Below are 11,577 nucleotides of genomic sequence, written 5' to 3'. Positions count from 1 at the left end.
GATCCTCAGCTTTTGTATAACTAATGCCATCAGACCAGAAATGTCCAGCAGCTGGATTTGCGAGAAATCTGAACTGATCAATATTTGTTTTTTTTTCCCACTGCATTATTAAATAGTCAATATTATGTATTATTTTTAAAGCTCACAGACGACCTCGGATTCAGTTGGCAGCCATACATTTCATACATTGTTCTGCTTGAGCAGAAAGTGATGATTTGGCACTCTGAACGCTGGGTCATTAAGAATCCCCTTTTTGTTCTCAAGCCAGGCATTACTATGATCAGAGCACAATAATCAAAGGAGAGTTAGAAACTCCTTGAGTCAGAAAAACAAACAATGATATCACTGTGTCAATCTTCTCCTTACACTTTCCATGGAAAAAATGTGGTATTTCCCAGTTTTTAAATGAAAGCTTTTAAAATTTTGATATTTATCAGTATTTAGCCAAATACACAGATAATGAGTTTACAGTTAAGAGAAGAAGCTATTAAAAAGGGAAGCAAAGTAAATGGAACTATGCAGATTTCAGAATGTGTTTGGCTGGATAAAAACATAATACAATTTTATTCTGTGCAGTTGCCTCCATTCAGCTGCTTATCCTTATGTATTTCAGTGGACTGCTTGAAATAGCTGTAATGTCCAGGAGTTGTGTGACTTCATCCCAAAGTGTGCATGAAGAAATCTGCCCTGACACAAACTACATCATATTAACCTGAAATCCACACGGAGCTTTCAACCAGCTATATGCAACCAGGGGGTTCATACCCCATTGGATGAAAAACAATAAATATGCCCTGAAGCTTTTAATGCATTCTTCTGCAAACAGTGAGCCCAAGTCGCCAAGTTGCTACTCTTTCAGGGACCTTCCCTGTAGTAGTTTTTCTAATAGCACAGGGCTCAACTGTGCTAGATTCTTAAATCTGGATAACAGGCTTTTTAAAAGTTGCATTAGATGTACAAAAAACATTAACTAATTTGCTACTATGAATCTTGTTGATAAATACCCCAAATTACCTACCTTTTCCAACAGCAAGAACCTGGAGATTCTCAAGATGAGCAAAGAAGCTGTGTGCAACTGCCACACAGATGGACAACCTCCCTATTAAGGCTACTTAAAGGGTATTTAAGGCTCAGCTTCTCTAGTTGTGTCACTTCAGGTCAGTTATGTACTGACAATTATAGTTGAAAGGCTTTATTTCAACTACCTTCTTTCAGAATATAGAACAGAGAACATAAACTATTTAGCAAAATAGATTATGTCTGCCCATTCCATGCTGCAACCATTTTTTGATATCTTTCAAAAGTTTAAACATACTGAGGAGATGACCGGCTGCTATGTTTTCCAACTTAGCAAATTGATATTCTAATAGATGTTGAATTTACATCATATTCTCAAAGAAAATTCTAAGTCAAAAACCCTGAGTGGTGACCACACTCATTCTTCCTTGGATGTATGTCTACTATTCACCCATTTTAAGACAATAACTTGAAAATCAACAAGATTAATAACTGCTGCTTTCTTGGATTTTTAAAAAACTTGGGAGAAAGCTATGAAAACTACAGAAAAATTTTAGAGGTGCTGAAAGTCACATCTGCTAACCCGTCCTAGTTTTTTTTTTTTTACCCAAATATTATGAAAATGCAAGACAGAAAGGGATTACCTATGCTCAAGTTGGCAGGAAGCACAGCAGTCACACACCCAAACACATTCCATAAGCACTTTCAGCACTTTCCCACTGCAGAAGGATCATCATTGTATACTTTTCCATTTGAATGCAATAGCTTTCTCCTTTAGTATCATTCTAGGAAAGATAACCTCAGAAATACCTCTTCATGTATCTGCCCTTCATTAATACAGCTCCTTCCAAGAAGGAAAACCAAAGACAGAATTCTGTACTTCATACTGGCTGAAGACACTAACATCAAAAGCACAGTAAATTTCCACTCAAACTCACTTACCAAGTTGTCAGAACAATTTTCCTCCATCAACATGTCATACATACATACATACCTTCAGACACTTTGTGATGTCAGTGCAAGAGTGCGCTGTGCTTTTACTCATACCTTGTCAGGTGACATACAGCTCCAGTAAGTGTAAAAAAGGCCATATGCAAACTATAGCAACTAAACTTGCTTTCACTGAAATGGGTATAGAAATTCACCAGGAGCAGCAAACCATTCTGATAGGAAGATACACAATGTTGCAGCAAAGCAATTGGACCAGTAAATAAACACTCATGGTACAAGGCAGTACCCACCAATGTTAACATAATTCCAAGTAAATTGTTAATAATTGTTTACTGAAAATACTTGCATCACTCAGAACACTACAAATTGATCTAGAAGCTGCTTTATTTAACAGATAAGAATACCAGCCTACCTACGTATCTCTACATTGTGTAGTTTTACAGCTTTTGAACAAAACACAAAAATGTTCCTCCATATATTCTTTATGCATCTCTGTAGTTATCACTGTGAATATGACACTGTTCATAGTAAATATCAAGGACACGATATAACAAAAATATTTTTCTTCATATTTACAAATTTTAAACATTATGTAATACAAAAATCAAATGTCTCTTCCAGTACTATTTAAATTAACAAGGTCAATTAGAATCCCTTCAATATTTCTAAGCTTTAGTATTATATTCCCATAATAGCCTAACCAGAAAACTAGCAGTATGTTCTGAGGAATTTCTAATGACAGCCATCACTGCAGCAAGGTGAATGCTGGCTCTCCAGTTCTTCTGACAGGATCTAGTATTAAAGAAAGTTGTTATTCTTTGTGTTCTGCCTACAGGAATAATGTTGAACGAAACAAAAAGGAGACCACTTCTGTTCCTAAGGATCCTGTAATTTAAAAATGCAAGGAATTAAGATTGGTTTATCAGTAATTTCAGACCATAGCAGTATCTGAACTAAGGGAGGGAAACAAGCAAAAAAGAATGGGAGAAAGAAAGATCCGTACATAAGTGCATACTCAGCGTATGTTCCTAAAGACACTGCATTAGAAATGGACCTAAAACAGGACTCCTGTTTTTTTTAAAGAAGTAAACTTGTAGTTTGGATCACAACAGGAATTTTATATCTGACTTTTCTACTCTGATAACTGATACGAAGATCCAGATGCCATTGCAGAGAACACAACTGAAATCTGCCTACAAAAGGAAGTGCCCAAATTGCTCCCCTGGCTGAAGAGCTGTCTGCTGTGCCTGAACTATAATGCACACAGCCTGAGCGAGCCAAGCCAGCATTCCTGCAAAGACAGCGTGTGTTTATTACAGCAATGCTCTTAGACTGACCTCAGACCCCAGGTTCAATGTAGCTATCTGTATTAAAAAAAACTAATAAAAGTCCAAACAAATGTAGGAGGACTTTCTATTCTTTTCTTTACATTCTTCTTGTCAATTTTTATGAACAACTTACTTCATGAAAGGAATAAAGGCAGTGAAAGTATAGTATTCACCCTTCTAATGTCAAACAAATTCAGTAGAGCAAGACAAGAGAATGATCTTGGAAAAAAAATATTTTGGCACAAAAGCAAATCAAGGAAAACTGTACAGTATATTGATCCTAGCTTAACCTTTCCCTATGACTAGTGCTTTAATGTTACTGACAGAGAACCAATGTAAACTTGTCAGACAAATTCTTTCCTCATCAGGTTTGGGCTAAAAAACAGTGTGGAATTGCATCCAGCTGATGCCATTATTATAGGATTGTAAAGAAGAATGAACAACAGTAAAAACAAAAACAAACAAAAAAACACAGAAGGAAATCACAGGCTGAAACGATTCTTATTTTTTAAGTCTTGACTCTAGAACAAGTTTTTAATGGATTAATTCATGGCAAGCTACCACACCATCCTCCAGCTGGAGGAAGGAAGCATGGAAGTCTACTTGTCCTTATTCGGTCTCAGAGAAAATACCAAAGTACTGGTTTTACTAAACCCTTGTGAGAAAGCCAAGTTTGAAGCTGCTGGGGACTTGTATCATTTCTAAATCATGTGGAGAGGGTGTGAAAGGAAACGTCACTTGAAAGTGGTATTTGGTATCAAGCATCAGCTGCGGTCCATCCTCGCGATTGTTTAGCATAGCCTGAAATTACAGCAGAAAGGGTAAGATAATAATGTATTCCAATTAAATCAAAAACATTGTTTTTTCTCATTGCAAATCTTGCCTTCATGTAATTTTAAGGAGATTGCACTCAATCAATTCCTAGTGAGAAGCAGAACAGAGCAGTCATTACTTGACATAAAGGCCAAGTATAAATATGTGTGTTGGAAATATCCTGTAACTCGAATATGAGAGAGAAGAGGTGCAGGTCTTACCTGGACTTTGCGAACAAATGACGGAGTCACTCTTTTCTCAAAATCATCTATCGGAGTGTATGAGTTGAGGATCTTAACTATCTGCTCAAATTACAATACACTATTTTAGTATGTTACAAAAAGTGAAGAAAGCATTAAAATGCCACCTTCATTGGTATTTAACTGAGCTTTCAGTAAGAAATCTTACAATAAAGTGAGAATTTCAACCTGGAACCTAATTATTTCTTGCATACGCGATCACTGCTGTGACTCATTTCCAAATCAGCAGGATCAAGGAGATGTGGAACTGATAAAAGAGAACAACAAAAATGCCTCTAACAAAGTAAAAATAAATAATCATTGTGGACTGAAATGAAATAGAACAAGGAGACAAGCATTCACTACAGAAGCAGTTAAAGCATTAAGAGTTGGAAATAAGGAGTTAAAAAATCGAATGTAACAAGTGGTGATGCAGAAAGCTGACGAATGCTGTTTTTATCAAATGAAAGGCCAATGGCCCTTTGCAGCAAATTATGTTAGGCAAGTTGGTGCCAGAATAAAACAAATGGCTCATTACCTGCACAGTGGAAAGCGATGTGCAGTGTTCACATATTTCTTTGGCATCATCATCAGTGATCTTTTTGACCTGAAGGAGCCAGGCTGCTTGAGACAAAGGCTCTAAAGTTTCTTTGGCACTGCTGCTTTGAAGATTCTTGTCTTTAAGCCATTCTTCCAAATAGCTGATATTACATCTAGGTTATACCACGAACAGACAACAGAAATGTCAGGTTTCTTCTGTCAAACAAATTACATTGAAGTCTTCTAAAGAAGCAGTCTTCCTCTAATTCAGTGTTCACATTCATACAGTTTAAATAATAAAACCCACCATACCTGTACATTATAAATATCAAACAATTAATAGTCTGCTGATTTTTAAGTTTAATCTCTTGTATACTTTAATCCTTTTAATTTATTCACTTAATTTCTTAAAGGTCATCCAATAGAAAGCAAGTTACTAGCTTAGCTGTTATAAAAGAACCAGAAGAATACTAGTATCTACTAGCACTGGTAACTATATCGCAGCACTGTGTATGTTAAAAATATTAATTTACAGCTAAGCTTATACTGGAGATTAGAATAGTCTTTACACATTGCTAATTGGGCTAAATTCTAAAGGTTAAAGAAGCTTTCTTCTAGTAATATTTTGAAACGGGTCAAAACTTGAGTGATTTTCTTTCATCTTAGCCTGCAGACTGTCTAATGGAGAAGAAATGAACTATGCGTATTTTGCAAAAACTGTTTGGAACATACACTCTTCATGATTATAAGATGGATGTCATCTGACTTGAACCCTCAAATGGCTCTGTCTCAGTGCTTTCTTTTCTCATGATACAGCACAAACAATGCAAATTTGCTTCTGGCTGTCTGCCAGACAGGGGATGCTGTACTTGCTTACTCTTCTAAGAAGTAGAGTCACCATCATGAGCCAACAAGCATAGGAAGAATGCTAAACATAGGACTGACTTTGAGCTCTCTACTGATATTTTCTCCATTAGTGTAGTATGCTAAGCACAGAAAACTTAGCTGATAAGGCAAAGATCTATTTTTTCCAAAAGAGTGCAAAACAGTTGGCTGCTTCCAACAGAATGGTCACAGAATATCCAGTGACATAGAGATAAAGAGCTAGGTTACAAAAACAAAAACAAAAAAAAGAAAAAAAAAAAAGGTTAAACATTCATTCCGAAGCAACCTCTTGCTGAAAGCTTCCTGGCTTTACCTTATCTGCATTCCTTTCCTACAAGAGCACATGTCCTTGCGGAGGAAGAGACTATTGAGGGTGACCGCTCCAATGAGGAAGAAAAGCTGCTTCACCGCCTGCTTGAGAAGCTCAGAGTCCAGGCCATTCTGGCACATCGTACTGTAGAAGTAGCTGAGTTGCTGCAGGATAGATGTCATTGTGTAGGTATCCGTGTCATCTATACTAGAGGAACGTTTACGGAACCCTGTAGGTTTCAAGCCAGAAATTCCCTGGAGACTTTCATATTCCAGCATACCTGGTACTGAAGGACAACAGAAAATAACTGTAAGACCGTAGGAGTCACTCCTGTAGCTCTTTCCAGTTACATTAACTTAATTCTTGAACAAAACATAATTTCATGATATTTTAAAATTTAAATAGTATTATATAAATAGAATACCCGACAAGGGCTTCTGAATCACACATTTTTAAGAAAATAACTTTTATTTTTATAGAATTTTGGTCTTTTTGAAAGCATTATCCTACACAAGAAAAGTGTAGAGAGGAAAAAGCCCTTCAGGGATATAACATTCTCATTTAAGTGTGCAGAAACATGCATGCAACTACAGGAGGAAGAGGTCAGTTCCATCCTTTGCCTCCACGTATAGGCTTTATACAAGTTCTTCATAAGCTACATTTATCTTCGATTGGACTTCTGCTATCTTACCGATCATGTGCTGAATGTTATTCTCCATTACAAGAATGAATTGGTGATAGATCCGAATGGCCAAATCACTGAGAACTTGTCTGTACTCCGAGAGATCAAAATGCTTCAAACAGTTCTTATTCTGACGAGGGGTATTGTATTTCATAAATTCCTATATTACATTGTAAAAACAAGTATTAGCAATCACATAAACATTATACTTGTTAACTGGTATTATATACTAATGTATATATTAAAGTAGTACACTCTGCCTCCGGCCAAACAGTCTCAGAATGAGTCAAAGCATCTGCTAACTTCAATGGATGCTTCTAATTCTGGGCTTCCTTTACTTGTTTACTAGTTAATGTTTAAGATTACCCTGTTCCAAAAGCTTACTGAACCCAAAAGAGAGGCTTGCACATATTTCAGTGGTCTCTGGAGCAATTCCTAGATTACTTAAACAGAAAACTTTTTTTTTTTTTTTTTTTTTAATCTAATAGTTTACAACTCTGTTTTCAATATCTATTACACTGACTTTTCATCAGGAGAATTCTGCTTTCAAAAACATAGACTGGATCCTAACTTATGTGAAGTCTTAAGTGTTCATTTCAAATACAGGTTAACACTCAAAGCACTGGATTCAGACTTTTCCCTCCTGTTAGTGTTAAATTACAAAAGACTGTTATTTATTACATTTAAATACAGTTCTCACTGTGCATTCATGTGATCAATAGAACCACGAGGGGGAGTACTGCTGTTTAGACTGTGCACAGTTACTGTAATTCCAAGTTCTACTTGTTTTAACCCTGAAGAGTGTATTCTTACATACTTATTCAATTTCATTCAGCCTATGTAAGTTAATAAAACATATCAATAAAATATCATATAGTAAGAGTTTGCAATTTAAGAGTCTTGGATTCCAGGATGAAACTAGCTTAAACAAGCAAATGCAGCTCAGATTAAACTCATGTACAAGAATTCAAATTACTTAACAGTTATCATGTTACGTCTTCAACTAACCTCAGCACTTTCATGTTTTGATTTCACTTTATCAGTTACTTCTATACTGTCTTCTTATATGTGTAAAACATATGTCACCACTGCAAAGCAATACACATCCTGAAGCATTGAGGCTGGCAAATAATTATCTATTGACTATCTCTGTCCATTTTACTTACTGAAGTCTGACAAAGGTAAAGCAATGAAATTATTTGATGAAATCATTCCTACCTCTTCCCCACTGTATTGCTTCAAGCAGTTAAGAAAATAGTATGTATTGGAAAGCCAAAAAGACAACATCTCAAAATCTTCTGAGTTTTCCTGAAAATGACAAAGCAATCCTATTATGGCATTGTCATGAAGTTAATTTCATTTCAAAACTGAAGCTAAAGATCACTAGATCTAGCTAAAGATCACAGAATTAGCAATAACACCACCTATCTACAGAAGAAGAAACACATAGCACCTGTAACGTGCCAGCTATACAAATCACTCTGGGATTTTTTCAGGTGAGTGAATATATAGCAAAGACCCCTCTTTTACTCATTAAACACAGTTTAAGTCTATGTAAGGGACAGGCCAAAAACATGAGTCTGAACCAGCGTTACACATTTCCACCTGTAGCACTATAGTGCATTGGGGGCTTCCTGCCAAAACATGGACAATGTCCATACAGAAATGAAACTGAACTATGTATAAACACAATTCTAACTTTGCTTTAGTTTGTCTTCTTTTTGTTAGATACACACGCACAAGCTTTTCTTATGGGTAAAATGTGGTATAAATTTGTGGACAAAATACAAGCATTTTCTACACAACAAATTCAACTGCTTAAAGCGTGGTTCATTCCTACCAAACGCAGTTGATGTCTTATTGCATCACAGATATACAACAAAGCATTCACATATCTGAATTTGGATAAAGATGTTAGCATATTCAGCACAAGAGAACCTTACTTCATGAGGATCCTACTAATAACACCAAAAAGATCGTAACTAATAATAATTATTTGTTATAGGAATACTAGCAGATGCAAGTATCAGTATTTCCCAGGTATTATGCATGCATCTTATAAACTTTACATGAAAATCAAAAAGTGAAGTACAGCCAAATATAATTCCTACCTTAACAGCTTGTTTTATACCATCAATGGTTACATTTATGAAAGATTTCAGCATGTCAGCATCATTCAGATAATCTGCATACCTCACACACATGAATAGGATGTGAGCTGGAAGGCCAGGTATCGTATTGACTACAACTCCACGTGGCTTTAAATCTGCATAAAGGAGAATCATCAGGTTCATTATATAAAAATACAGAGCTTTAATGCATCATTCTGAAAAAGGCAAGTACCTTTAGGTTCATTTCTTCAGCAACGAGCCACTTGATAATTGTTATAGTGATTTATTGCTCCTTACTGAAAACTTGTATAATAGTACTGCTTTGCTCATGTGGAAGCATTAATTAAGTATTCCAGAAAATAAGGAGAGCACTGCAGCAAATTCTGGGCTATAGCATGGGCTATGTGAGATAGGATAGCTTCATACACTGGCCTGTATTTAGCTATTTGTAGTAAGGCCCACAATTTCCTGGCACTGCTTGAAGACACACCTGTCTTCACAAATAGGTAACATTCAAATGTTGAAGTAAGGATGAAGTAGGTGAGAAGGAAAGGAAGAAGTTATTTCCAAGTAGTAGTTAATAAGAGTACTGATGTGCATGGAGAAACTGTTGAGTTCCCACTAATGGCAAGCTAATGCAAAAGGCTGGTTTGGCAGTAAGACTGGCATTGTAAAGTGACTCAGAGCAAAATTCCCTTACAAGGGGAATTCTAAAGCACAGTTCTGATCAGTGAATGAAATTATATGCAGAGGACAGCTAAGATTAAGACACCATACACGGACAGATACCCAATGACTTACAGTCTTTGTAGATGACTAGGAAGAAAGTAAACTGAAGTTCCAAGAGTGCTCCTGAGACTTACAGCTTTATAAGAGAACAAAGAGCAAAGAAAACATCAGAGTCAGAATTATGTAGAGTCAGAGATAAATCACTTTGTACTTGAAATGATTGGCAATAGGAAAAAAGCAATGTAGCATCTCCAAGTTATTTTGGTGGGAAGAGAGTGAGATAAAGCCAACTTTGAACAAAAATGAAATATGGCATCTTGTAGTTTTCGTTGTAGCGTTGTGTTCTATGCTGAATATCACTGAAGACCAATAAAATTCCAAATGTTACTAAAATACCGAGGATCAGATTTTGAACGATCCTTTCTTCATCCTCTCTTTTGTACTCCATCATTCCAATGTACTCCTTGGACAAAGCTGACACATGAATTTCATCACCTGTCAAACATAAAGCAGTATTAACTGCAAGGAAATTGCTAAGTCATCATTTATGTGTTAGAACAAACTATTGGAGAAAAGCATTCCTCTATGATAAAGGGTACAGTGCTCGCTGGATGGATGGATCACATGGATGTTCTTAAGTAACAGTTCCAAACATTGAGTTAAATAACATTCATATTACTTCTGTGAATAGTTTCAGTGGATTCAGTGGAATTACTTACATTAAATAAGGCAAACAAACACCAGTGACACACCTCTGCCTTAGTCACTTCTGCATCCTTCTGAGGCGTATTTATAGTAAAGAACTACTTGCTGCATAAGAACTTTGTACAAATTTCCTATCAGTAACCATCTGCCACCTGAATGCCAACAGGAGGATATACTCATCTGCAAAGCTAACATCCTGTTGGCTAAAAGACAGTTTCTGTTGAGGGCGTGTGTTAACTTTTGCTGACAGAATCTGATGCCTCTGAGTTAAACTTCATCATATAGTCTAGGTCCCACATATGCCCACTATTTAGCTGGAAAAAAAACACAGGTTTTTATAAAATTTCTGTTGACGGTTTCCTGGCACTTTTTCCTGAGGGTTTGTATCTCTAACCCTTCAAAGCCTACTTTTTTGTTTTTGTAAAACTAGTTTCACTGAAACACAAACTGAACATTCAAAGTTATGAGAAAAGATGATATAACAACATCTTACCTTTTTCAATAGTCTTGGTAAGAGTTTTGATCTGATCCTCCAATTTCTTTATTATTCTATCTTTCATGTCTAGTTCTTCTTCAAGGTCCTATAATAATCCAAATTAGTGAGTTCAGAGCAATGGAAATAAAGAAATGCCTTCTAGCGCTACATGTTACTGTCACAAAAAGAGCATTACAACATATTCTATGTTGTGTTGAAGAAACATGAAACCTTTGTACTTTTCATCCCTCAACAAACTGAGAAAACATCCCGCCCATACCATGAAATCATGATTTCTTCCTTTTTATCCTATATTTCAGGTACAGTTTCTTAATGAGGATTTCATTTCCTCACCATGTTTTCCACAGTAAGCCGAGTTGTTTCTTGCTTCATCTTGCTTTTTACTTCAGCGTGGACTTCATCTTGCTTCAAACCATTGCTCAGCCCCTCCATTTCTTGGGTTATGACATTCAACCTCTCTTCTTTTATGTCCGTTTCATTCTGGATCTCATTTGTTCTAGAAATAGACAGGAAGTGTTGTCTTATACTCTTCTTCTGTTAAAGCACAATCACATCATGCTTACCTATTAGCTGTACTCAGTGTTACAGGGTGAATCATATCTTGGATGTGGAACTTCAACTGTGAGTTTGTTGCTCCCAGCCCATGGCACTTCTTACATTAAGAGAGAGAGGAGAAGAGGAAGAGGAGAAGGAAGCTATTTACCCTCTTAGTGTTCTGTCCCCTTCTGGCTCGTGATGCAGTCGATTAGACATCTCTTTAGCAATAAAATG

The 11,577-nt window shown here is 36.3% G+C and overlaps 1 protein-coding gene across 4 annotated transcripts in view; it reads right to left on the bottom strand.

Moving 5' to 3' along the window:
* Nucleotides 1-2,334: 2,334 nt before the first annotated feature.
* MYO5C (myosin VC) overlaps nt 2,335-11,577 on the bottom strand; it is a 31,967-nt gene continuing 22,724 nt past the window's right edge. For 2 of the 4 annotated variants that reach the window (XM_085234357.1, XM_085234356.1), the window contains exons 31-41: nt 11,510-11,561; nt 11,140-11,302; nt 10,804-10,891; nt 10,002-10,100; nt 8,877-9,031; nt 7,984-8,073; nt 6,775-6,925; nt 6,087-6,369; nt 4,887-5,061; nt 4,331-4,411; nt 2,335-4,097 (exon numbers count right to left, since the gene is read on the bottom strand). In XM_085234357.1, coding sequence (XP_085090483.1) covers nt 3,945-4,097; nt 4,331-4,411; nt 4,887-5,061; nt 6,087-6,369; nt 6,775-6,925; nt 7,984-8,073; nt 8,877-9,031; nt 10,002-10,100; nt 10,804-10,891; nt 11,140-11,302; nt 11,510-11,561 — 1,490 coding nt within the window. In that variant the 3' untranslated portion in view covers nt 2,335-3,944. Of the gene's footprint in view, nt 4,098-4,330; nt 4,412-4,886; nt 5,062-6,086; nt 6,370-6,774; nt 6,926-7,983; nt 8,074-8,876; nt 9,032-10,001; nt 10,101-10,803; nt 10,892-11,139; nt 11,303-11,509; nt 11,562-11,577 lie in introns of those variants that run through there. The other 2 variants (XM_085234358.1, XM_010717250.4) reach the window with 2 other exon arrangements.

Source organism: Meleagris gallopavo, chromosome 12, assembly GCF_905368555.1.
Source record: "Meleagris gallopavo chromosome 12, MGAL_WU_HG_1.1, whole genome shotgun sequence".
In the NCBI taxonomy this organism is placed as follows: Eukaryota; Metazoa; Chordata; class Aves; order Galliformes; family Phasianidae; genus Meleagris; species Meleagris gallopavo.
Note: the sequence above shows the minus strand (reverse complement) of the source record. Positions and strands in the feature narration are given on the sequence as shown.